The following is a 27,943-nucleotide window of genomic DNA, read 5'->3' on the forward strand; positions in this document are numbered from 1 at the left end:
ACTGCTCCACACTGGCTGAGTTATGGAAGCTCACTAGGTATCCGGCAATGGAGGTGCAGACAGAGAAATATATACACACAAGGGGAGGTTTCATCGCTCATCCATTAGAGCGGAAATACCACATTTGCTGGAAAATGGATGCAACTGGAGATGGCTGTGATCTACACGGATTAACAGATTCACACGTTACTTTTTTCTCGGTTGTTGTTCATTGGTTTTATCTAGATGTAGGATGACGTCATTATCCAGAAAGGCGGTACAGGATAAGACATAGCCTATCACTGGATGAGAAGGAAGGGTAGGCGGGGAAAAGTCTGGGAAGAAAGGAGGAGAAGGAGGAGCCACAGAATGAAGATGGAGAAGACAGAGCAGGACGATCCAGATCCAGCTGGTCTAGGTCAATTTTAGCTGTCTAGGCGGGCGGTTTCTATCGTTATTCATTGGCAGTGAATTTATTCTGTGGATGTATTGTAGATTGAGAATTTAACTTATAAATCTGGTTGTTTGGTTACAGTTTGTTGAGTCTTGATGTTCCCGGGTGGCTGGGACCAGAGTTCCTGGCTGGCCAGGGCTGGCCAGGGAGACTAGCAATGGGAGCGGAGAGACCGCTGGGGCTAGGAGACAGCTAGGCTAATGTGGCACGGTACCGCACTGGAACCAGCCGCCACTGAGATAAACTAGGATTAGTTCTATATGGTCCTACGGTGCCAGAACTAACGGCAGGGAGCGACCCCCCGGGTCCGACAGTACCAGGGGCCCAGCGTGGCACAGTGATGCGTGGGAACCGGGTCATGCCCCCTTTTTTATTTTTTACTGCAACATATAGATACATAAAATTATGTAAGTATACACGGCAGGAGAGTAAAGGCAGAGCTGTTCAGAGGAAGTGGGGGGATTGACAGGAGTCAGGGGTGATCAAAAGAAAAAAGTGGGGAGAGTCAGGAGGAAGTCTGTTCAATGTACTGCATATGGCTGCGTGAAATGTCCCCCAGGCAGCGCAGCACGACAGACAGAGCACACCATGAAAATAAAGAGAAATAAGTAATTACGGAAACAAAAGAGGATGGCATTTGGGTATTTAAACTGCATCTAACTAAAATTACTTGTATCTGAGGATGGCGTTACAAGTCCCATGAGAATGTTGGAGCTGTGTAACTAATGACAGGAAATCCGATGGCTGATTCGAAAACAGGGATTGAGTCCTCACCTCCTCCCCCTCACCGAGATAAGTAAATAAGTTCCAGGCAGAGTCCAAGGCTGAGCACTGTAGGAATCAGTCAACAGAGCCCTCTCTCTCTTCCTTGCTGGCTTTCCTTCTGCACCTGTCAGCGGCTAACTGTGGTCATTTATTCTCTGACTCTTTTCTAGACTGCGAGGTCAAAAAAGCAGTCTTTATGTGCAGAGATGGCTCAGTGGGTGAAGTGTAGGTCTGGGATTGTATCCCTAGAATTCACATAAAAACCTAATAACAGCACAACACTGGGGCATGGGGAATCCAATCCGGGGACAGGCCGGCCATTCAGGTTCAGTGAGAGACCCTGTCTTGAAAAACAGTGTGGAAATTGAAGGCACCCAACCTTTGACCTCTCTGCGCATGAGTAAGAGCACGCTCCTTGCCCCCAGATCAGAGTCGGATAACTCGTTCACCTTTAGCACCTGAAGCAAGGGTCAAATGCAGGGGAGAAAATCATAAACACACACAGAACGAACGGCGGAAATACGCAAAGCGCAAGAGGCAAGCTTCCTTTTTAATGGAATGTGCGATCTCATGTGTGATACATTTGCAGGAAATTGCCTATGTGAAACTCAATATTGCGTACAGTGAATGTGTACTAAAGAAGCATACAGTTAAAACAGTGGGACTGCCAAGATGGCTCAGTAGGCAAAGGGGCTTTCGGCCAAACCTGAGGAACTGAGTTTGATCCCCGAGACCGCATGGTGAAGGAGAGAACTGACTCCAGTCAGTTGTCCTCTGACCTACACACACACTATCAAAAATTGAAAAAATACAACAAAGGGGCCCACATTTATACACGAACACTATTTCTGCCTTCTTTACCCACAAACACTACTTGTTCCGATCTTTGGAAGCTGAAAGGGCACAGTAAGGTTTCTGCTTGCACTTGTCCTGCATCTGCACACAGATGTTTGATCTTAACAGTGGTATTCTCTTCAGCACACCTTTTTGTCCCACCCTGAATGCTGCCTGTGTTAGCCTTTCTCCCAGGAGAGCCAAGCAAGCATCCTATTGACCCGTCGGCATCTTCTCTGGGATGGATGGGACCTCTTCATTTCTGTGCTAAGCCCTGCAGGGCTCGAGGCACAGGACGGGGCACACTGCTGGCCTCTAGGAGGGCTTTATGCTTGACCACATAAACGTTATGCTTCTGAGACAGCAGAAAGGGCCTTATCCAGGGTGGGACACACATGCTGTCCTCTTTTGAGGATCACGAGCATATTGGAAGAGGGGGAGGCGAGGATATAACTCGTCACTTACCGAGGGTTGGATCGTATTCCCAGATGAACCGTTTGGTCAGAAATCTCACCACAATCGCTATGGAAGAAAAAGAACATGTCAAACGTGAGCTCTTGCTGGAGTTCCTGTCCTCCAACATACACAATCAGTGTTTCCTTGGCAACCAGCCCAGCTCACCTGTGATCATTTCCATGCACTTAGTGACCTCAAACTTGGGTGCTGTTTAAATAAGCTTATATGTATTCTTCTTATCACAGGGATAAAGCCCAATCAGTACATTGTGAAATTACCCACGCGGAGTCTTTAATTCAGAGCCACATTACGGGTCTCTAGAGTTTGAGTATTAGTAGAGATTGACAAAGGTACCTTAAAGGAAAAGAGGCCACAGTTGCTGGGATGAAAAGACAGAAGCTACCAATGTTACAGAAATGTAGCTATCCAAAAACCAGAGTTAGGAATTCTAAAAGCTCATCAGAAAGTCACGGTGAGGGCTGGAGAGACGGCTCTGGCTAAATGTGCTTGCTGCACTAGTGTGAGGTCCTGAGTTCAGCTCCCAGCACTCACACAAAAAGAGCTGCTGTGGTCACGCATGTCTGGGCTGAGAGGGAGACTGGAGACAGGAAGATCACCAGGGTTTGCTGGCTGCCTCGTCCAGGTTTGTTCAGTAAGACCGCCTGTCTCAAAGAAATGCCTGCAATCTCTCCGTTGATCTGCACTTATTTTAAGTCATAGGTAATGTGTGCATCACCTTTAGCTGGAGACATGGAGTTAACAAAAGAGGAGCAGTTTTCATCCATGATGGCCCAAGCTTGTAATCCCAGCATGGGGAGGCTGAGGAAGGGGGATAGTGTGTTTGAAGATAGCCTTGGGATACACAGGAACTTTCAGGGTATCCTGAGCTAAATGAACAGCCCCTGTCTTAAAACAAACACAAAACATGCTTGAACAAGTAGACACTATCGTCCTGAAAGTTTATGGGACCCATGTCAATGAGCTGTACTGCTTTGCAGTTCCTGAAAGTGGCTGTCAAACTTGAGAAAGTTTTTCACGGAGACTGTCACAGACACTAAAAATAGACAAAGAATACTGGATCCTTCCCCTGAAAAAAATAATAGCACATTCATACTATTTGGCAAATAATTGCAGGAAGCTTAGAGACTCTGAAGACTCTTGGTGAGTTCTCCGAGACTCAACTGAACTTCACTCAGAAGCGTGTCGTATCGATACAAATTATCAATTATATCCCTACTTTTACAGAAATGCCTTGAATGGGCTGCTCACACACTCCTTCACTAACTAGTTGAAAGCTAACTGGTTGAAGGCTATGGTTGCTCTGTCTGTTGTCACTTTTAGGATCAACAGAGATGCATGCCTCTCTCCCAGTGCATCCTGTGGACTGTCATGGTACCCAGAGCAAGGTGAACTTTGTTAGACAGACCCCAGCCACAAGTGGCTTCACAGCGGGTGACTAAAAAGAGAAAACAGCAATATTCTTTCTTAATTTCAGAGCGTGAGACTTAACGTGAGCCAATATATGCTCGGAGCTTGCAGTGGCAGAAACACTGACCCTGCCATTCTTCCCACAGGGAGTGAACTTGTGGTTTCAACTGAGCCCTTCCTGTGCCAATGTGAATTCTCTTGGGAACAAGGCTTTTCTTTTTAAGTTGATTTTTTTGTATTTATGAAATAATTAGTACAGATAGATACCTTTCCCTTTAAAAGATTATCCACGTTAGCCCTGCATGGTGGTGCATGCCTTTAATCTCAGCATTGGGAGACAGAGGCAGGTGAATCTCTGTGACTTCTGGGCCAATTAAGGGCACACAGTGAGACCCTACGAGTCCCAGGGCTGGCCAGGGTATTTGAAAGGCTCTATCTTTAGTTAGAATATATACTTTAACACTAAAAGGCAATCTATAAAAAGTATTATCTGGGAGAAATGGCTTATTCAAATGAGCTGCTTAAAAAAACGCAACCGGTGTTTCTCAATTCCAAAACCATTTAAAATTTAATCATTTTTCAAAAGTATTTCTGAACTGTATTAGACACTCGAGTGCCTTTCAAATGTGCTGAACATAATTGCACCATTCGAAGATGCCTGGGTCTGGCAATATGTTTTGAAGCCATAAGGAAGATGTGCAGAAGACATTCAGGATGCTGGCGCTCTTTAATACTGGAAGTTTTCAATATGTATACGCAATACATTTTACACAATGTAACTTTGTCCTTCAGCCGTGGTCACTGGGACCACTCCCAGCGGCACTCCTGCTTCTCCATGCAGTTACTTTTCTTATAGAAAAGACCTGTCACCCTCTTAACAAACGTGTGAGTATTTTATAGAACACAGGAGGAATATGGATGTGTCAACACCAAAGAAACTTCCAGTGTTCATTAAAACATACCTGGGGCTGGCAGGATGGCTCAGTGGATAAAAGAGCTGGAGGCCCAAGTCTCATGGCCTGAGTGAGTGTAACCCCTGGATCTCACAGTGGAAGGAGAAAACAGCTTTGGACACCTGTCCCCTGACGTCCATGCACACCATGGCATACACACGTACACACACACACACACACACACACACACACACACACACACATACATATCGGACAAGGACAACAGAAATAAAGAGCAGCTTCTGTCTACCTCTGAGACATCGTGTGTGTTCCTGCTGACTCCTGGGATACTGGCCGGACTCTCACTCTCAACGCAACAGAACGACCTCCTTCTGGGAGACAGCACGCACATGCTGGACCCACGTAATCAATTTAGACACTGCCAATATTCTTTCACACAGCTGCACATGAGTGACTATTTCCGACAATAGAAGCATGCATTTAAAAAAAGCTAATCTATTCAAATACACATAAAGCACAGAGAAACCGCTACATACTAGGCATTCTCTAGAGATGTGTTTTCAAGGGTATTTTTTTTTCCTTACAGGTTATTTTGGGGGACGAGAAATTGATATGGTTTTAGATTTATATTCTGATAATATTTTAATTTGATGATCATAAAGAATGAAAACAATAACACACCTGCGCTGTGTTATCTGGTGGATGTTTTATTGTCCTTTAAACTGCATGCACGTTTCAGTGATGCTTCAGTGATGGCGCATTTCAAGGGTTACCAGTATATATTACTTCTACAAGTTTTATCACGGGACATGGTTTTTATATGTGATATAGCCGACCTCACCTCGGCTCCCACACTGCAGCTTTCATTTCCTGCTTCATCAGCTAACGATGTTACTTCCTCCTTGTTGTTGGGAGGCCAATGCACCCCATCTCATGTGACGTCTCTGCCCCAAATTCTCCATCACTTGAGCTAATCCTCAGTCAGTGTCTACTCTGTGCTGGCCATCTGCTCCGTCTGGAAATGTCCAGGTCACAGTTGAAACCACCGTCCCTGACCTCATGACCTTATCTTCCAGGAAGAAACTGGAGAAATTCAAAAGACAACTGAAGTGTGCAGTGTGCCAGAGAGGACAAATGCTCTGGGGCAAACACCCACAGCGACTTAGGGAGGCTCTGCTCTTGATGGATGAGGGGGAGCGAGGGATGTTATCCAAGGAGTGGAAAGGGTAATTCTCTTTTTTTTAAAAGATTTTTAAAAATTTTATTTTACCTGTGTGCGCGTGTGAGTGTGCGTGTGCACGTGTGCACAAGCGCGCACATGTGTGTACCACGTGCATACAGGTACTCAAAGGGACAGAAGATGGCACTGGATTCCTAGAACTGGAGTTACAGGCAGCTGTGAGCCACCCGATGTGGGTGCTGGGAATCAAACCGGGGTCCTGTGCAAGAGCAGGTGCTCTTAACCAATCAGTCCATCACGCCATCCCTGAACATCCTGTCTGAGAAGCAGTATCTGACATGTGTAAAGTACGATGTTTGAGAGGATAATGTCCTGGGCAGAAAGAAGAGCAAAGGCAAAGACTCCGAGACAGGAAAGCGTGGGTGACGTGAACCAGGCAGGTGTGGCTGGCGTAAGAGGAGCAATGGTGAGCACAGCTGGAAATGAAGGAGTCTCCTCCCACTGTCCCATCATGCACTGCTGCTCTTGTGAGAGCCACAGCCGCTCAGCGTCCATAAGCACCCACTAATAGCAAGGGAAACGGAGCAACTGGGGTCTTATTACTGTCACTGCTGTTGTTCTGTGGCTTGGCCATGTCCTCAGGAATGCACATTCCATGAGAGTGTGCGGTTTGTTTTCTGATATCCAGCATCGCTCCTGGTAGACGAAGAGAGAGTTGCTGGGTAGGCGAGAGAAAAGACTCAGTAATGGTCATGATGGTGGCTCATCCTTAACAGAGAACGAACAGCCAAGTATTGAAAGACATCACAGAAAAACCATCCTGTACCGCACCATCTTGTGTAAGTTCTCCCTCACGCAGTGATGTGGCTATAGGATGTCAGGGGCTCCGGAAGCCTGAGGGAAGCACAGAAGGTCTTTTCCATTGTCCCATCAAAATTTATAGTTTATTAAGATGCTCACTGTTTGAGGCTAGAGAGGTGGCTCAATGGGTGAAGATGCTTGATGTTCAAACCCGGTGACCTGTGTTAGAGCCCCGGAACCTGCACATAAAGTGGGAGAAGAGAAAGAGACAGCTCCACACAGCTGTCCTCTGACCTCCGTGTGTGAGCTGTGACGGGTGCACACTGACACGTATGTGTGCACACACACACTAATGATAAGCATTGGAAATACCTTTTGAATGTTTGTGGAAAGAGTTGGGGTGCCATGCGATGGTAGAATACTTTCCTAGAACATGCAAAGTCCCAGACACAGTCCCCAGCACCGCCAACACCAGCAAAGTCACTGTACAAAGCAGACTAATTTCCTGCCCTCTGCACCCCAACAATCTTAGGCAGAGTTGTGAGTTTGGTTGTTTGTTTTTCAAAGCACAAAGTGACATCAGCAACCTTTGCTTCCCACAGAGGTCTCTTGCCAAAGTCTTCTACAGTTTCAAGTGTTCTTCATGAGAAATCTTTTTAAGAAAGAGATAAGCTGGTTCAGCAGATGCAGACTAACATTGATATTTACAAGTGAAGAGTTCGATCCAACAGCGACATGGACAGAACCTCCTGAGGCCACCTTCCAGGCTCCTGTCAAGTAAGTGTCTGTACCTGAGTGACAGCGAGGATGTGGGCAAGCTCCTACGGAGTGGTGACGAATCATCCCTGCAGGGGCCCAGGTCCATAGTCAAGGCTATGCAACAGACCGACTCTAAACTCAGCAGCCCAGGACAATAGCATTTACTACAGAGCAGCAGAGAAAACTAACACACGCTGAGGGGACCAAACAATCCACATGTAAGTGTGGGAGACAAAATTGCACGCAAGTGTCGAAAATACCCAGGTCCAAATTTTAGATATTTTCACATTCATTCATTCATTCATTCATTCATTCATTCATTCATGTGTGTGTGTGTGTGTGTGTGTGTGTGTGCGCACTTGTGTGTGTGCACGCATCATCAGGTCAAAGTTTAAATATTTCCACATACATCCATTCATTCGTTCATTCATGTGTGTACACATATGTATGTGCTACACAGCACATGTGGTGTGCCGAGTACAGCTAGTGGTAGTCAGTTCTCACCTTATGCCACATAGGCTTGGAGAACTCATGTCCTCGGGTTTGGCAGGAAGTGCTATATCTCCTGAGCTGTCTTGCCAGCCCTCTTGTCAAAGCTTTTTTTCCCCTTTTTTTTATTGAATATTTTCTTTATTTATACTTCAAATGTTATCTCCTTTCCCAGTTTCCCTTCCAGAAACCCTCCAGCCCATCCTCCCATCACCTGCCTCCATGAGGGTGCTCCCCCACCCATCCATCTACTCCTTCCTCACTGTCCTAGCATTCCCTTATGCCGGGGCATCGAGCCTCCACAGGACCGAGGGCCTCCTTTCCCACTGATGCTCGACAAGGCCATCCTCTGCTATATGTGCGACTGGAGCCATGGGTCCCTCCACGTGTACTCTTTGGTTGGTGGTTTAGTCCCTGGGAGCTCTGGGGGTCTGGTTGGTTGATATTGTTGGTCTTCCTATGGGCTGCAAATCCCTTCAGCTCCTTCAGTCCTTTCTCTAACTCCTCCATTGGGGACCCCGTTCTCAGTCCAATGGTTAGCCTCGAGCATCCGCCTCTGTAATTGTCAGGCTCTAGCAGAGCTCACACAAGAACATTATAATAAATTCATATGAGGACATTATAATAACTTTACATGACAGCATTCTAGATAATGTATTTATTTATAATAATCCCCAAGTATGGAGCTTCTGGAAATGAGACCATACCCACAAAGTATCTCTCTTCCTAACTCTCTTCCTCCTCCGCACTGATTCTGTGCTTATTTGACGTCAGTACCTACAAACACCCGAGGCCAAGGTCCCTGTCGCCAAGCCCACACGGGTAGCGAGATCAATACGAAATTGCTTCCACTTTGAATTTATGATCTGTAGTTACAACTTCACAGTAAAACAAGCAATGCAAGCAGTGCGTGAGAGAAAGACGAGAGCTTTCATATCGCCGGGAATTGCTTGTTCATCTCACCGAGCACAGCCTTGACTGAAACAGTGTCCTAAACCGTATGATGGGGCAATCTTAAGAATTCAGTGATATTATTACCTGCTTTCACTTACTGAGCATGCACCGTGAGCTCAGGCACGGGGCTGGACTCTGCAGGCACATCTTCCCTCCCCACTGGTTTGTGGCAGGAGAATGTGGAGTATATGGCTGTGTAGCATGAAGAAATTAAAGCTCAGATCATTTACACCTCTCTTTAAAGTTTTTTTTTATTACATTTCTCTCCCCTCACTCCTCTGTGTGTGTGTGAGAGTGTGTGTCTGTGTGTGTGTGAGTGTGTGTGAGTGTGTATCTGTGTGTGTGTCTGTGTGTGTGTGTGTCTCTCTCTGTGTGTATGTCTGTGTGTGTGTCTGTGTGTCTGTGTGTGTGTCTCTCTGTGTGTGTCTGTGTGTCCCTGTGTGTATGTCTGTGCGTGTGTGTCTGTGTGTCTCTGTGTGTGTCTGTGTGTCTCTGTGTGTGTCTGTGTATGTGTGTCTGTATGCGTGTGTGTGTCTGTGTGTCTGTGTGTCTCTGTGTGTGTGTCTGTGTGTCTCTGTGTGTGTGTCTGTGTGTCTCTGTGTGTGTGTCTGTGTGTCTCTGTGTGTGTGTCTGTGTGTCTCTGTGTGTGTGTCTGTGTGTCTCTGTGTGTGTGTCTGTGTATGTGTGTCTGTATGTGTGTGTGTGTCTGTGTGTGTGTGTGTGTGTGTGTGTGTGTGTGTCTGGAAGAAGCCAGAGAACAACTTTTGAGAGTTAGCTCTCTCTTCCCATCACATGGGTGGTGGGGATTGAACTCGGGTTTTCAGTCTTGGCTGCAGGCACCTTTACCCACAGAAGCCATCTTACTAGCCCCACATTTCTTTCTCATATTAGGAGGGACTTTCGGCTTCATGATCCTCAGTGTTTCAGTCAATCATTGGGGTTCAGATAAAAAAGACGCTACCTGAGATTGCTGCCCCCTCCTCCGTCAACTCTGGAGGAAGGAACTTTCCAGAGGATGCTATGAAGTCATAAGCACAGGTGTCTTTACACACATGCTCACCTGCATACTTCACTCCATCTTGGAAACAAAAACCATCTGGTTTGGTTTTGCTTGATGCAGACTTTGTTACAAAACAAGAAGACAATAGAGCCTGAAATATCTCTAAGGGGGGAAAGAAATCGGTCTTCTAGACGTAAGTTCGTGTGTGTATATTTCCTCCTTGGTGTGGAGCCAAGACGAGCTTTTGACTTCTGTAACCCGCATGACACTGACACACACATGGGCGGGTGACAATTCTCCCCCTCATCGTCCTTATTTGACCGGCTTTACTTTGTTTCCTTTGGGGTTGAGAATTTCAAGTATCATGCAAGAGCTCTGTGGTTGGGGGTGGGGGGTGCTCCCAAAGCCCTCTCATGCCAGCTCTATTTGAACTTGGCTTCCTAAAAATTGTAGCAAGCTAATAACTAATGAGCACAGAAAGCAGGCATGAAGACTGGAACACCATCAAGGGAAGGGGTGACAAAGGACAGGACACAGCAGACTCACAGATAATGTTGTTATGCGCCAGACAGCACGCCTACCAACAGTAAGGACTGGAGCAACCGTCTCCTGTCCTGGCCAGGACATTGCTTCCTCTTCCGTGGCACGACATTGTTATTCGTTTCTCCTCTTTATGGAATATATCCAACTACTTTGTAAATATTTATGTTCCTACATCCCATCAAGCATGAACGATCCCCGTTAACCCATAGAAGAAGCCTTGAGCAGTTTACCTCTACTGGTTGTTACAAATGCCTGACATGACCATCATATCATAGTTAAGAAATGGAGGAGGGTAGCAATTAGACAGTAAGTCATTGCTTTCCAGATCACTATTGACGAAGGTCTGTATTCTGGTGTGCTTACAGTGTTGAGGAATCGAGCTCATTAAACAGGACTTCTGAAGGAACTCTGGCCAGCCCAGCCTGGCAAACATGGCTCTGACAGGCCTTGCCTCTCTTCCCAATTCCCTCTGCCCTGCTAGAAGCCATTAGATTGTATTCCAAAAGCAAGGTCTCTTTCCTTATTTGGCCTCTTCTTCCTCTTGAGGCCGACTACCAAGGTCTAGCTATCAAAGTACTGAAGTCCAGCAATCAGAAGCCTCCTTTGGTTCACCTAATTAACATGCCCAATTAAAATTTAACACCTCATCCTAACACGGGGTTTCCCATTTTACCTTTATAATCTGCCATTTTCCTATGGGCCACATCGTGTCTGTCTACTCTCTATCCAGAGCAGTTCTTTATCCTCTGGGACAAATTTCACTCCTTCCTCTCCCTTGCTCCCTTCTTCCCTGTCCTTTATCTCCTGTCCTTGTTTCTTATTCCCTGCCCTCTGTCCTACTGGCAAAAAAAAATCTCCTCTGTGATGAGACCATGGTCTTGGGGGTCCTGAGCTGATATTCACTCTCCCTTTTACTTTCTTGAAAATATCTATCAGCCCCTTCTCAAGCCTAAGCCCTGGTTCTGATGCCCATCCAGGCCACCAGCTTTGCAAATCTTATTGGTCCAAATTGCAGGATCCACACTGCTGTTAGCCTTATATTCCGCAAAGGTTTTTCCAGAAAAACAAAACAAAACAAAACAGAAATAAGCTTTCATCATAAAACAACTCTCACCGAGGGTGCAAGCGATGGCTGCTGGTGGATTGTCAGGCTATATAATTCGAAGCTAATTCGTTAATCAAATAAGCTGTTGGTCTGAAGTGTACACTCTCCCTGAATTAGAGGAATTAGGGGGGTTCTGGGAATGCTTTCAATACAACACCAACGGCACTTTCTGACCATTCAAGGGGAGTCAAGGACAGAGTAGACATAGACCACAAGTGAATTTATTTATCATACGAAGTCTTGAAAATAGAAATTAATGCTCCTACTTTATTCAGAAAGAACATGATCAGATTGATGAACTGCCTTTTTGCAGAGCAGTTAAGTGGAGGAGCTGACTCTGAATCCAGTAACTTTGTTAAATCTCTTTTAGCGATACACAATAATAAACACTATATCTTAATATTTCCACATATGACTTAATTCCACGTGGTTGAGATTTTTCTTCTATATGAGCGTACACCCTATCGAGAAGCAGGCTCTGGGAATTGCATTTTTGGTTCATGACTGGATTTCTTCTTTACTGCAGAGAATCACCATGACCCAAAACCATGGCAACCCGGTGAGAGAATATAAATTTTGAGAAGCAAAGGGGAAACTTCAAGATAAGTAAGATTTTTTGCTTTTCTCTTCAAAAGGCTGTTTATTCAGGCAACACACCGAGCAGACAGGAAGTACGTAATGGTGTAGATATCAAGCGGAGCTCAGAGCACAGTGAGCTGATGTCTCCTGGCCAGTTTCAGCAACAAGAAAGAATGTCAGGAATTACCTTAGACAACCACCTCAGCAAAGAAAATATCACACGGGTTTTATCCCTAAAGACTTGGGAATGTGTGCTCTTCCATGCCCTGGGAAAACCAAGAGGGGTGACAGTGGTGGGGAGATCAACAGAGACTTTGACTTAGACTGGGACCCAAGTCCCGCTGTCACAGGGTTCCTGCTGCAAAGACTGGAGAAAAGAAGACAGGGCAGATGGTGAGAGCCTGGCTCACTTTGCTGCTCCAGAGGGAATAACATTCGAGTACTGACATTTGTGTTTGCCAGAGTCAGAAACACAAGAGATGAACCTGGAGTCACTTTATGAAGAGCTAACCTGGACGCTTCTGCTCTGGCCTAGAGTTAAAGGGGCGGATGACTGGTTCTTCTCTACATATAGCCTTTGGCCGTGCCACATGTTCGAGCTCAGCATCCCAGAGACTCCTCCTGTGATGGTTTGTATGTGCTCAGCCCAGGGAGTGACACTATTAGGTGTGGCCATGTGGGAATAGGTGTGTCACTGTGGGTGTGAGCTTTAAGACCCTCATCCTAGCTGCCTGGAAGCCAATATCCTGCTAGCAGCCTTCAGATGAAGATGTAGAGCTCTCAGCTCCTCCTGCACCATGCCTGCCTGGATGCTGCCATGCTCCTGCCTTGATGATAATGGACTGAACCTCTGAACCTGTAAGCCAGCCCCAACTGAATGTTGTCCTTATAGGAGTTGCCTTGGTCATGGGGTCTGTTCACAGCAGTAAAACCCTAAGACACTTCTTCAAATAAAAAGGCTACTACCTCCAAAGTTACTTATTTCCTCTCTCCCATCCTCTCTTCTCTCTTTTCTCGTGACAGGGTGTGGTAGTTTGAATATTCTTGGCTCAGGGAGTGGCACTCTTTGGAGGTGTGGCCTTGTTGGAGTAGGTGTGTCACCCTGGGTATGGGCCCTAAGGCCCTCATCCTAGGTGCCTGGAAACCAGTCTTCTCCTAGCTGCCTTTGCCAAGTTGTAGAACTCTCAGCTCCACTTGCACCATTGGTGCCTATATACTGCCATGCTCCCACCTTAATGATAATGGACTGAACCTCTGAACCTGTAAGCCAGCCCCAATTAAATACTGTCCTTATAAGAGTTGCCTGGGGTACGGTGTCTGCTTACAGCAGTAAAATCCTAAGACACAGGGGCACGCTTCAAACTCACGGAAATCCTCCTGCCTATGCGTCCTGTGTTCTGGGATCACAGGCGTGTACTGTCTCAGTCTTGTATTCTATGGAACGTACCCCTTTCCTTCACTCTCCACATCAAGTTAGAGCATGTGGCCGGGCCAGATCAAATCCAGCCATTGTCTTGCTCAGGACCCAGACGTACTCATAAACTTCAGACTACAACCGAGCATCCTTTCCCCTTCACCTGAGCCTTTGTTAGTCTCAGGTCAAACCAAACCTCCAAATTTAATTTTTCTCCTCTCTCATGCTCTGGGCCTGCCACAGTTCTTCTCTTGGAGACCTGGGTCTTTGCTCTGCCCTACGTCCTATGTGCACACCCTCTCTTTGGGTGGGACTTTCTGTGGCTGCCCCTTTCCTCCTACAAGAAACAGCAGTCATTGTGCCTCTGGGGACAGAACAGCGATGCTCTGGCAGAGTCTAGTAAGGTTTGCCTCGCAGACCTAGGGCAGCTCCTTGAAGCTTTAGGTTATTAAGCTTTGACAGTGGTCGAGCCTGTTTGAAATGTCTTGGACTTTGCCAAAAGAAAACAAAAATAACTTCTGAACTGGAGGTAGAATGGTAGCAACTGCAGATTTGAAAATCAGGACTTAAGGAGAAAGTCTCATAGCAAAGGTCGGCACAAACATCTCATTTCAGATGCCTTTACAGCCAACTAACTTAGTCCTTTAAAAATTATGTAGGCTTGGAAAGATGGCTTGGTAAAAGGCTTTGCAATATGATGATGAAGACCTGAGTTTGGATCCGCAGCACCCGCGTGAAAAGCTGGCATGATGGTGTGTGGCTATAACTCCATTTCTGGCAACACAGAGACAAGTGACTCTCTGGAGCTTGTGGTTAACCAACCCAGCTTAATAGTGAGGTCGGGATTCAAAGACAGATGCTATCCTATCAGAAAAATAAGGGGGGAGGGGTCTGGAGAGAGGTTAAGAGCACCGGCTAGTTCTAGAGGACTCGGATTTCATCACTAGCACCCAGATGGCAGCTTACAACCATCTGTAACTACAGTTCCAGAGGATATGATACCCAGGTATGCATGTAGGCAAAATACCCATACATAAGAAAATTAAAATAAAAAATAAGATGAGAGATTACATTGCCTTCTATCTAGATTCCACACCTATGTGCATGCACAGGTGTGTACTTTCCCGTGTGTGTGGACACACACACACACACACACACACACACACACAGAGAGAGAGAGAGAGAGAGAGAGAGAGAGAGAGAGAGAGAGAGAGAGAGAGGGCATTTTACCAAGTCTTTCTTTTGCTTATATGCAATTTTCACATTTAATTAATGTACACTTATTGAATATCATGCAAAGTACCAAAGAAAGCAAGACAGAAGATTCCACAGGCAAGATGACTTCATATTAGGGCTAAGATGAGTTGAAGCTTGCTGAATTCTAGAGAGAAAGTCAAGTAGTCACTTGTCACGTCTAATGATGTAGATGCAGAACTGCCAAGTTCAGCCAGAAGTCACATGTTCAGCGATGGGTCAGGTACCGTGTGGGTGGAAGTACGCAGGTGTGTTGGGGGATGGGTCGTGAAGTTCTCTGAGCCCAGAATATGAAGAAACTCCCAGGTCCCATCCAGGAGCTTGAGTTATTACTCTGAGGCTCATAGGCACACACAGAAGTTCCTGGGTGTGACGATGATGGGACTTGACCTGGTCCAGAGAGGTTTGTTGCGAGTATGGGAGAGGAATGAGAACAAGGGTTTCAGATGTGATGAAGTTCCAGAAGGTCAAAGGGTCTTTGTAAAAAGTGACATCATATTTGAAGCCAGCAAGCATGCAGTGCTAATGAAAATTATTAGAGCCCCATCTATCCACCCTTCCATAAAACACATGCTCAACCACTGTCTTTAACTCTCCCACTCATTCATCCGTCTGTCACATAGTCAACATCAGTCAACGTGGCTGTCCTATCACAATTCCTGCCATATGCTGGCCCTGCAGCTGGAGAAAGCCATCCCTGACGTCAGCCCATTATGCTTGGTTGGCAATATGGTTGATGAGGCAACAACGCTGTAGATGGTTTAAGAGAAACAGAGATGGCCAGAACGGGGCCTTTTCATAACTGTGGTAGCCTCCCTCACTTCCCATGTTTTCTACCTCATTTCAGATTTCTAACTTTGCTGTAAGAGTGAATGGATCCAGATCAAAGCGGGCATTTAAGCAATCGTCCGCTTCTACGGCTCTACTCTCTGAAGTGCCTCCCCTCGCACCCCTTATCAATCTGACCCCTTGCTGTCTTTCCTGTGAGGGTCAAAGCAAACTGACACAAAAAAATCCTCAAGTCTCATAAAAACAGAAACGGAGCTACGTAATGGATGTGTAAAACGAACGCAGGATAAAGGCGCAGGCTTTATAAGGTAGGGGTGAAAATACAAAGGAAATTAGATCCAGACGGGCTTGAGGAATAGCTTTGAAATGACTGTTCGCTCAGGCCTGAAAATGTGGGCTTGTCCTGCATGCTGAGATTATCACCCTGGTGGCGCGTGGGGCGGGGGGTTCTCAGGGAAACACAAGTTTTCTATCAAAGGCTTTTCCTAATACAGTTTCCAGGAACTGCTAGAAAACACTTCATTTACGGAACCCAAACTGTGGAGCCTCACTTCGGGACATTCAAGTCATGAATACTGACTACAGTTCCTGTGGAAATGTCCAGGGAAGCATGAATTGGATACAGGCAACTGCGCCTTAGCGTAGGACAAACGAGAGAAGGAGAGACCTTGAAGGCATGGCCTAAAATTCCCAACATATGTGATAAGAAGTTTGGGAATACTTAAGAAGATCACAAAATGAAAGCTATAAGCTTTTCAAGATCAAAAGCAGTATGTATGACCAACTGGCAATACGTTACTGCTCAATTCAATTATTGAAGGAACAAAGAAGGGATCGGTGTGGGACTCTGGAATGAGGTCAGTAGGTTTTGCCTTTGAATCTAAACTTAATACATCAACTATCCATCAAAATCAACACATTCTTGGTCCAAACTTTCCAACACACTTTGAATAAGTTGAAAAATTATTATTTGCTTTAATTGTAAGAGTAGCAATTAAGAGATAAATGTCAACCTCCCAATATGGAGTTCTGTATTTATAATTTCCTCTTTTGTTGCATGTTTGTTAACAGCACCAGGGTTCACCAGGACTGCTGTGAGGAATTAAGCAATTCTTATGTTGCCAAAGGACTTGGATGTAAATCTGGGGTTTAATGTTTACTTTTTGCTGGAAGGGGAAATACGTATGGTTTTTATGTCTGTGTTTGGCCCTCCTCGTGTTTGTGGTCACAGAGAAGCAGAACATGACTCTCATCCATCCTTCCCGGGGCCATTTCTGTCAGTCATTTTAGTTATACACATTGTTACTGCCGCTGTTAGAAGGAGTATTGTCTATTAGATCATTTAAATTAAAAAAAAAACACAAAAGATTTCACTTCTTCTGCATCTTCTCCTAAGTTTCAACATAAAATACATTTCTTCTTTTAAATTTTTATTTTATTTTATTAATGTGTGTATATGCGTGTGTGTGTGTGTGTCTGTGTGTGTGTCTGTGTGTGTGTCTGTGTGTGTGTCTGTGTGTGTCTCTGTGTGTGTGTGTTGTGTGCTTTGTGTGTACCCATAAAGTACCCATAAAGGCCAGAAGAGGATGCCATATATCTGGAAGCTAGAGTTCCAGGGGATTGTGACCCAATGGGAGGATCCAACCTGCTGTGGGTGGTGCCTGGACTGTTGGTTATATAAGAAAGCAGGCTCAGTAAAAGCAAAAGAAGTAAGCAACATTTATCTATGATCTCAGTTTTGGTTCTGACCTCTATGATGGATCCTTAATAATGGGCTGTAATCTATGAGACACAATTCACTCACTCGCTTGCTCCCAAGGTGTTTGGTATCACAGTTTTATAGTAGATGTGGGAGGCAGTTAGGACAACCATATTTTTGTTTGGTTTATGCCTGTCTTTTTACATCAACCTTAATTCTACAGATTGTGATCGAACACATGGTTGATATATATATATATAAACCAATGACTATGGCGCATAATGAATATGTATTGTACTTCACAAGTTATAAAGAAGCCTGTGCTACCTTTCAGCCATTACAACCAGAACTCCTGGAAACTTCGATCCACAGTCTCTTTGCTAGCCATATTTTCTTTTCAACCCAAATGAGACAAAGTCTTCTCTTTCTAGCAACCCCTAGAGCAGATTTCTTCAAGGGTGAATTGCCAGGATGGAACAGCCTGGACCGCATTGGCAAAAGGGCACGTCTTCCCGTGTGGCTCTCTGGAGTTCTCTGTAAGACTTCATTTCATCCCCCATCTGTTCCCTCCTTCTGTCTCTCTGAAACTGAGTTTTAAAATCAACCCAGTCACTGTTGTGTTCATTTGCAGGATCCTAACATAGACAAGTTGGTGATAGGACTCATGCAGTGTGATGCAAATATCAATTTACTCATTTGGCGATGACTTGTCAATTAGTCTCTGAATTACTTTGCAACTGTTTTCCCTTGCATTCCTCTGGATAAGGTTATTTGGACCTGAAGGGAGAGGGAAAGGAGGAAGGTTGAGAAGGAAAATAAATCTGTAACATTCACCTCAGGTTTTTTTTAAGGCAGTTCGGCCACCTTAATCTCCATCGGAGTTTCATTATGTAGAGCTTCTCAGATTTTCTTCTATCTGCTCTGAAAGTGCTTTTCACCATGTGAGGCAGAAAAACCAATTGCACCAAAGGAGAATGTTTCTGCCCACAAGCGAGTGTCCATGAGACACTCTTCTCCCTGTCAGTGCTCAGGCTCTGCTGGGGGTCTCTCAGGCACACACACACGTGCTGAACATGCTGGGGGTCTCTTAGATACACACATGTGCTGGACACTGGCAAGTAGGATAAGTCCTCTTGCCCTGTCCACACATCAAAGGTTTGTTTAAACACAGTGAAGGCTAATTCCACGAGAGTGAATGGGTCCTTTCTATTAAAAAAAGAAAAAAAAATCAAAACAGAACAAACAAAATACCTACAGAAAATATAAAGCATTATGTGTTTCTGTGAGTTTTAGAGTTCAAGATAACTTCATATAGTTAACTCATTCTATCCATGTATTCAACACACAGCACATTTTTACTAGTATTAAGTGTATGGCACTGGGCTGGCTGCTGAAGAACTGTACTGATCCTCAGTCTATTTTGCTCATTCATTCATTCATTCATTCACTTATTCATTCAACATTTATCAAGCAACTACCCCAGACTCTGTGGGGTCCTAGGGATGTAAATAGACAAGGTCTCATCTGAGAGTTTCATGACCCTTAGATTTCAGGAAAACACATACCAAATCAGAGCATAAGATTCTTAAATGCTATATTTTATGGGGACAAGAACAGAAGAAGAAAAGGAAGCAGGGCAGGGAGAGTTGAGGGGGTGGGGGTGGGAGGCGGCTGTGAAAGGCTTTACCGAGACTGAAGGTACCTTGACAGAGACTGAAGACAGTCAGCGAACTGAACCAGATATCTACATATCTGGGACAGGAACGTGCCAAGCATGAGGAAGAACGTGTTCCAAAGACACAGTGCACTGTTTAAGGAAAAGAGGCTGCTGGCAACACCAGACTAAGAACAAAGAGAAAGCTGGAAGGAGATAAAGGGCAGGGAGAGGCTGAGATCATAAAGAGTTTGCAGCTGAATGTGAAAAAAATTGATTTGATACCAGGAAGCATCTGATTATTTTAAGGAAGGATTAGATTTTTCGGTGACAGACAATCTATTGCAGGGTGAGCACCTGGAAGGCTAATATGGAATTTAGCATGGACCAGGGAAGAGTTATGGGTGGGAAATGGTCACATTTGGTTTGGGGACAGTCACAGAGAGTAAGAGAACAATAAACAATGACTGCAGGTTTATGATCCAAGACAACAGGAAGATGAAATGCCAGATCCTGAAGTAGAGAAAAGCTGTGCGTGGAGAAGAGATGAAAAGTCAGTTTAGAATAATTTTTTTTACAAGATAGTAATACCTTCTACATGAGCAGTAATATAGATAAATTTTAATCCAGCAACATGACTGCTCTGGGAAGGGATCATATCCAAAGACTTCTAGGCCTACATGATTCAGCCAGAATGAAAATATGCCCTGGATTGCAGTATGATCTGGCTGGAATACAGACACATTCTTAGTGCATACCTTCGATACCCTAACAATGAGGGCAAGGTTAGTTTGTAAAAGGAAGCAGCCATGTATGAAAGTGATGTCTAATTGAGGGGCAGACAAAGTGATGAGTAAGAGAAAGATTCGACAGAATGGGTCAGAGATAGGATACGCCCAACTCACAGGAGAACAGCACACAAAAGAGAGGCTATTTCAGAGAGAGAGAGAGAGAGAGAGAGAGAGAGAGAGAGAGAGAGAGGAGAGTGATTAGCAGTTTCACTGGAACAGTTTTACAGAGGCAGACTGTAGAAAGAACAAGCTAGACACAGGTGAAGACAGAACAAGACAGAGAATGAGGAGGAACCAGAAGATTAGAACGCATTGCCCAAGTTAGTCTGAGGCCAAGCACAGCAATTCAGGCCGAAGCTGAGGAAAGCCGGATAGAATCAGTCATCTTTGAAAATTAGATTGCATTGAAGCTAGAATCTTCTAGGTCTGTGCTTAGGAATAGAACAAAGAAAGAAACTCTCTGGGCTCAGCCCAAGCCATGTATTTGCACAGATGGCTCTCATCTTATCCCTTCTTCAGGAAATAGAAGAAACATTTGCCCAGTAGAGATACAGAGGTAAAGGAATTCAGAGTCTGGAATCAGATCACTAGTAATCAAAGCAATGCAAATTAAAACAACACGGAGATTCCATTTACTCTAACCAGAAAGGCAGGCATTAAGAAAAGAGTAACAACAAGTGCTGTAGAGGACACTGAAACAAGGGAACTCCTCCGCCCCGCTGCTGGGGATGTAAACTAGCCTCACCTCTGTGGAAATCCACGTGCATTTTCTGAAGGAAACAAATTGGACCTATTATATGGTTACAAGTCAACACATCCTAGAATTCACAACAGCGAAGTTACGGAATCAAACTAGGTGCGTCTTAACAGAACAGATGAGAGCAGTGTGGAGTATACCATACGGTTTCAGTTCTTCACAAAAACAAAATAATGTCATCTTTGGAGGAAAAGGAAGGAAGAGGAGATTATCACATTAAGTGAATCGCGCAAGCTGCTAAAGGACAAATGTTTTCTCTTATTGTGGAGTCTAGACTGTATACATAAACAAAAACTCACGAACGTCTGCCATCAAAGTAGAAATGAAAATGTCTAAGCAGGATAAAGAGGGCTGGAGGAAGAAGAAAGCAAAGAGAGAAGAAAAAATGGTGAGGGTGGGTGTATACAGGGATATGATTAAAGTACATTATATATCTGAATAAAAGTGTCCTCCTGGAGCTGAGTACTATGTACAATGAAATATACCAAATGGGCAAAAAGAAAAAAAAAAGATCCTGGAGCTGAGTAGATACCCATGCTAATATGCACATCTGACATTTGTCACGATAACCTCGTGGTTCGATGAGGTCGCTAGAAGACACTGTTTGGATGGAGAAACACTCTAGACTCCGAGTCAATGATGCCATTAGTCCCTGAGCTGATGAGGGAGACAACTGAGGTTAGAAGGCAACCTGGAGGCTGCTCAGTCACTGTTCTCTACAGAGGGAGGACTGGCCCCCTCTTCTCACCCTACAGATCCATGAGGGCCCAGGACTGGACTCAGTCTGTGAGGTCATGGGTAATGGGTTGGTGTGGATAGCAGCTAAACTGGTGTGAGCTTGCAAGAATATAAAGGAGGGCCTCAGCCACAAGTCATTACCAGTTGTTACCGGTCACAGCCAGTTCTCTAACAGGCCCATTTAACCATTCATTGGTCCATGCTTTGTTCAGCCATAAAGCTGTGAGTTGCACAAACCGAATGAATGATACCTCTAGCTGCTGTTCACCAGTACCGAGTGCAGGATAAGTGCTCCACACTGGGGAACAAAACTAGAAGAAAATGAGTGGCAGTCATGAAGGGAGGGAGATCTTTTGGACTCGAATTTTCTATAGTCCCCCCTCCCTCCTTGATTCCCACACTCAGGGCCCTAATACGAAGGAAGAGACAGTATTAGTTACTCACTTGAACTGTATCACAAGATATTGGCACTCACGGCCAGATTGCAGTGAGACCTCTGTGTCCTCATCTCTGGACACTTTCTATTTGGAGGCTGAGAGATAAACACACAATACAAGGAAGGGAGAGAAGCCTCTACCTCCTGATGGTTCCACAACCTTCTCAAATAGTAACACCAGTAGGATCCCATGTGTTCATATATGTAAGCCTGTGGGAGACACTTTGCATGTAAACACGAGTGTTCTGTCAGGAGGTATGTTCGGGTCTGCAGTGAATGATGCTCTAAAGGGCAGTGAGGTCATTCTGCTGCTTAGCATCAAACTAAGTTTCACGGCACAAGTAAGGAGGCAGCAGCAGGAACCTACGGTAACTGAATTATCCCAAGTCCATCAAGAGAAATCTGACATTTAAGGCCAAGAACCACATAAAATTGACTCTCTGAAATTTGATCTTTGAGATGAAAATGCAACCTGAGATCAAGATTATAAAGTTGTCCGTGTGGTTGGTGGAGACGTGACGCCGATCCCGTGCACTCATAAGTGCACAGCAAGCTCTTCTGGCAAGTAGAAACGCAAAACGCTACACCTATAATGGTAAGAACTGGGTTTGAACCCCACCACTGTTATTCCCCCCAGTTTCCCCAGCAAGGGAGGCTTGCTGGGTTCTTGCATTCTGGCTTGCAAAGTGAAAACTTACAAACAATTATATCTCTGTTAAAGGCCACAACACATATAACGGTGTTTTATCAACTGTCAATCCTCTAACTAAAGGAAGGGGTCCGTCCGTACGAAGTTATCTCAATGAAGTCTGGAAACACGAAATGAAATGAGTCATTTGCCTATCTGGGAGAAGTGGATGAACAGAAGGAAGGGTAGAGATGATCTAAGCAGCCTATGGTGGGTGGGGGATGGTGGTACTGGGTATGACAAGAAGTCTGAGCAGTCATGAGAAGCAGCATTTCTCTCTGTGACCTTCACAGCCAGCAGGCTGACAATATGTGGGAGACAAGAAGGCAGTTCTGCTCAACACAGTGTAGTAGCTTGTGTTGTTCCAAACTTCGGGAGTTTGACCCCCAGGTGGTTCATTTTGGGCATATTTAATCATAGTTCAATTTGGTGAAAACCTTTCTGGTGCTAATGAACTCGTTCCTGTGTGCACAATGAAGAAAGATTGGATATAGCTACTTTAAAACTCTACAGTACATGTGTCTCCTTTGTGAGATGGGTTCTACAGACTGACTACATGTAGCAGCTTCCACAGGGATGGGTTTTATAGACTGACAGAGAAAAACAAGCTTACGAAGAGAGTCTGCAGGGGGATCTGGTATGGTCTTCAGCCACACAGACAGAATAAAGGTCACCAGGCTATTAACCACGCCCACCCACATGCAGATAACATGTTATCCTTCCCTTGAAGGAAGAACCCTGTGTGCTAACATTCTAGCTTCCCCTAGTGTTTATCTGTGAGCACAGGGACTTCTGTGTCTCTGACATCCTGTTTTCAGAATCCTGCCTTGAGTCTCTGTCCTGTCCTGAGCTGTGATGTAGAAGTGTAAATCCTTTCCTTCCCAATTGCCTTTGGTCATAGTGTTTTATCACAGTACTAGAAACCTTAACTAAGAAGTATTATATACGACAGGGGACAGAAATGGTAGTTAGGGAATTTTCATAGTCCGTGCTGTAAAGAAATATCTGTACTTCCTCCAGTCTGTAGAAAGAAACGTGTACACAGTGTTTAGAGTTTGTTTGGCCTCGTCCTGCTCCTCTCTCAACCAGAAGCCCTGGAGGAGCACAGATTGATACTAGCATATACTAGGGAGCTTCAGCATGTCATGAAAAGCCCGAGTCCAGACATCGGAGAACAAGGGAAGAGTGGAGGGGGGTTGATAACAAGAGATCCAGAGACACCACAAATCTCAGCTATCTGTCTGTGCACTTGACCAGGATAAATGCTTTCCAGGACTGAATGCCTTCTCTTGCCATGCCTCTTCTCCTTTACTGGATCTGCTGGCCGGAGATGAAATGTAAGGAAGATATTTGCCTTTTTAAGGATGTCGACTTGCTGCCCCCCCCAGACTGCAGCCTTCTGAATAAAATGTGATTTAAAAACAAAACAAAACAAAACAACAACAATAACAAAAACAACAAAACCACCTCAGTTCCTGTCTCTCCTCATTAGTCTTGGCCATGACAGGAGCCCTGTGCTGTGGTATGCTAGTCCTGTATGCTATCACACTGCTTTATTTGGGTCCTGGATTGACTGAGATTGAGTTATTTGACTGGTATTTTACTGGAATATCCTTAAATAATCCCATTTTGTCTATAGGCATTTTGGTTGGGGTTATGAGTCTTTTTTTTTTTAAAGATTTATTCATTTATTATATATAAGCACACTGTAGCTGTCTTCAGACACACCAGAAGAGGGCATCGGATCTCTTTACAGATGGTTGTGAGCCACCATGTGGTTGCTGGGAATTGAACTCAGGACCTCTGGAAGAGCAGTCAGTGCTCTTAACCGCTGAGCCATCTCTCCAGCCCGGGGTTATGAGTCTTATGATGTTCTTTCCTAGTCTCTGAAGGGAAGGCAGGTGCTTATTGACTTTTTCAAAAGCGGTGTTCACCTAGATGCAGAGAACACATGAAACTCAAGATGGATGATCAAAATGTGAATGCTTCACTCCTTCTTTAAAAGGGGAACAAGAATACCCTTGGCAGGGAATAGGGAGGCAAAGATTAAAACAGAGGCAGAAGGAACACCCATTCAGAGCCTGCCCCACATGTGGCCCATACATATACAGCCACCCAATTAGACAAGATGGATGAAGCAAAGAAGTACAGGCCGACAGGAACCGGGTGTAGATCGCTCCTGAGAGACACAGCCAGAATACAGCAAATACAGAGGCGAGTGCCAGCAGCAAACCACTGAACTGAGAATAGGACCCCCTTTGAAGGAATCAGAGAAAGAACTGGAAGAGCTTGAAGGGGCTCGAGACCCCATATGAACAACAATGCCAAGCAACCAGAGCTTTCAGGGACTAAGCCACTACCTAAAGACTATACATGGACTGACCCTGGACTCTGAGCTCATAGGTAGCAATGAATATCCTAGTAAGAGCACCAGTGGAAGGGGAAGCCCTTGGTCCTGCTAAGACTGAACCCCAGTGAACGTGATTGTTGGGGGGAGGGTGGTAATGGGGGGAGGATGGGGGGACACCCATATAGAAGGGGAGTGGGAGGGTCTAGGGGCATGTTGGCCCGGAAACCGGGAAAGGGCATAACATTCGAAATGTAAATAAGAAATACTCAAGTTAATAAAGAAAAAACGGAAAAAAAAGCGGGGTTCACTAATACACTGGTGGAGTAATTAACCTCCAGCTGCTTATACTGCCTTATGAACCGTCAAGTCTGGTCAATTGTGTGGGAGGCCAGGCTGTTCTACTGTGAAGCCATTGTACATGGTCCAGTATGACCTCTCCCGTTGGCACTAGAGCCTTATAGTATGAAACGAACCTCTTTTTCTGAGGTGCAGAGCAAGGGCCCCATCGAACTGGGCCTCACAAGGTAGGAGCAGGGCGAAGGCTGGGTGTTGAATTCCTGAGCAGGTGGCCTCCCAGCCCTGTTTACTTTAAGGATCTGGCCTGAACTTGGCAAGAAGTCCAAACCCAAGCTGATGAACTTGATGGGAAATAACGTAAGAAACCTGCATAAATGACCCTTTGCTTTAGTTTAATTTTATTTGGGTTTTCTTCAAATATTTTTAAATAGAAAAACCTTATCTCCCTTAGATCTATCCTTTTCATAGTGATCTGAAGGTTCTGTGTTTCTAAAAGTTATTGAAACTTAAATCTGCTCCCTCCTCTCTCTGCCCTCCCTTCCCCTCCCCTCCTCCCCCTCACTATCTTCCCCTCCCTCTCTTTTCTTCCCTCCCTATCACTTCTCCTCTTTTTTCCCTTTCTTTCTTTGTTTTAAGGCTGTATTTAATTTCAGCTAAGCTGACATTTGATAATGGATCTTATTTAGAAAAACAACCTAAAAACCAAAAACCAAACCAAAACTTTGTTGTTTCTCTGTAAACTTTGAATGAAACTTATACCAGTGACCAGAAGGGCTGCTTGGGTTGAGTTAACAGAATTATGTGATCCACTCTCTAACATTATAAATCCAAGTGATTAAAATCTGTGTCCTAATGAGTGTAATTCCTATTGTAAAAAACTTGCTTTCAGGAAAAAGAATTGTATAATGTTCGCTCATAAAGATTGTGCTTTTACAAGCCAAATGAGATGGAAAATTAGGGAACAATCTTCCGTCAATTTGGATTGAAATGATTTAAATAAAGAAAGAGGAAGAGTGGGACTATTTTTACCATCACTGTAATTCTGCAAATTTACTTTTTAAAAGAGTGATGACATGCATTAAGTCCCCTTTATACTAATAAATGACAAGAAAATCTGGGATTTTGGTTTAATAGACGTATTCTGAGGATGACAGCGGGTCACGGGGGTAGAGGGACTTGCTCCCAAGGCTAATGACCTGAGTTTCAGCACAGGCTCCACATAATGGGAGGAGAGAACCGATGTCTACGGGTGGACCTCCAACCTTGTGTGCTGTGGCATGAGCACACATGCACACATACAAAATAAAGAAGTGTGAAGTAAAATAGCATACAGTGTATATGTGCTTGAGTGATCATTAGTCTACAATGAGGCAAGGAGCTGTAAAGTTCAACATACGAAAGGCAGCAGGGGGCAGGGTTTAAGATTGATTGACAGTACACCTGAGTGAGCCTCTTCTGGCTACTAGAGCACTGCCTAGAATATCCCGCATCTCAGGAATCCGGGACAGTTGAGAATTATGTGAAAGATTCATAAAACATCGCCAGGAACCTCACTCCATCCCTTCTGTCCTTTCTTGCTCTCTTGGAGCCAGGCCACACCGAGGAGGTTTGACACATCTCACCGCCCTCTATACCTCCTCCTCAACAAGCGATACTGTAGGGGGTGGTTCTGATGCTCTGATCAGGGATCTGTTTGTGAACCCTGAAGGTCCTGTTCCCCAATTGGTTCTTGATCAATCATTAAAGATGCTAGCGGCCAAAGAGCTGGGTGGAATAGGCGAGACTTCCAGTTTCCTCACAGGCAGGAGATGCAAGAGAAGAGAAAAGAGATTGGCCATGCTTCAGAGGGAGAAGGAGCCAGGGGCCATTTGAGATCCCGGGCGGAGTGGCCATTGGCTTCTGCCCCGACTGGGCCTGGGGTAGGTAGCAGGCGGGAGATTAGAAGCACAACTAAGGAGCTTAAAACATAGTAGGAACTACACGCTACACTATACCCTTTCCTGCCACTGTTTACATGTCTGTACAATTTGTTGTAAAGAGGCTCTAGAACCAGGAAACTGCAGTGTCTGCTTTCTAGATTCATATCGGCACCCAAAGAAAGGAAGGAAGGAAGGAAGGGAGGGAGGGAGGGAGGGAGGGAGGGAGGAAGGAAGGAAGGAAGGAAGGAAGGAAGGGAGAAAAAGAAGCAGGCACTCTCCACTAAGCAAGAATATTATTCTAGGCAGAACGAAAGCTCAGACACAGATGCCTCAAAAACCAGGCTTTATGAATTCATGACTTAATACTCCCACAGCATAGCGTAGAGACCACTGAACTACTTTCCACCTGGGAGAAACGGGTGCTTACTTTAAACTGAAGCTAACGCTGTGACCATTTCGGTGAGGTCAAAGGTCTCAGGGATTGGACATCACACCCCGGTGAGGTCTGATGACTGACAGCGATCGGCATGAGCGACCTAGAAGCTGCAGCTCCTGTGTCTATTGAGCACTGAGATTTTGAACACCAGCTCTTTGTACAGGGGTGCATTAGCAATCCCCTTCGTCCATTTTTATTTTTTAATAAAATAGGGCCTCATTCTGAAACCCTGGCTATCCTTCATCTTACTCTACAGTCCAGGCTGACCTCGAACTCCTGATCCTTTGATTTCTGACCTCCAAGAGCTGGAATTACGTGCACTGCATTGCCCGTTTTAACAGACAGTTGCTTTTTAATTGGTAATGTTAGTCTCTAATATTGACTGTGAAAGGGGCAGTGAGCTATTTTTGGAGTCTTTTGATTTATTTATTTACTTATTTTATCTTCAGACAGCGTCTTGCTATGTAGGCGCCCAGCCCCA

The 27,943-nt window shown here is 44.9% G+C and overlaps 1 protein-coding gene across 2 annotated transcripts in view; it reads right to left on the bottom strand.

Moving 5' to 3' along the window:
• Positions 1 to 27,943, bottom strand: part of Rerg (RAS-like, estrogen-regulated, growth-inhibitor) — a 108,475-nt gene that overhangs the window by 11,687 nt on the left and 68,845 nt on the right. For both annotated transcript variants that reach the window (NM_001398929.1, XM_006237582.4), the window contains exon 3: positions 2,498 to 2,554. In NM_001398929.1, the coding sequence (NP_001385858.1) occupies positions 2,498 to 2,554 (57 nt within the window). The remainder of the gene's footprint in view (positions 1 to 2,497; positions 2,555 to 27,943) is intronic.

The sequence above is a fragment of the Rattus norvegicus genome, chromosome 4 (assembly GCF_036323735.1).
Source record: "Rattus norvegicus strain BN/NHsdMcwi chromosome 4, GRCr8, whole genome shotgun sequence".
Classification (NCBI taxonomy): Eukaryota; Metazoa; Chordata; class Mammalia; order Rodentia; family Muridae; genus Rattus; species Rattus norvegicus.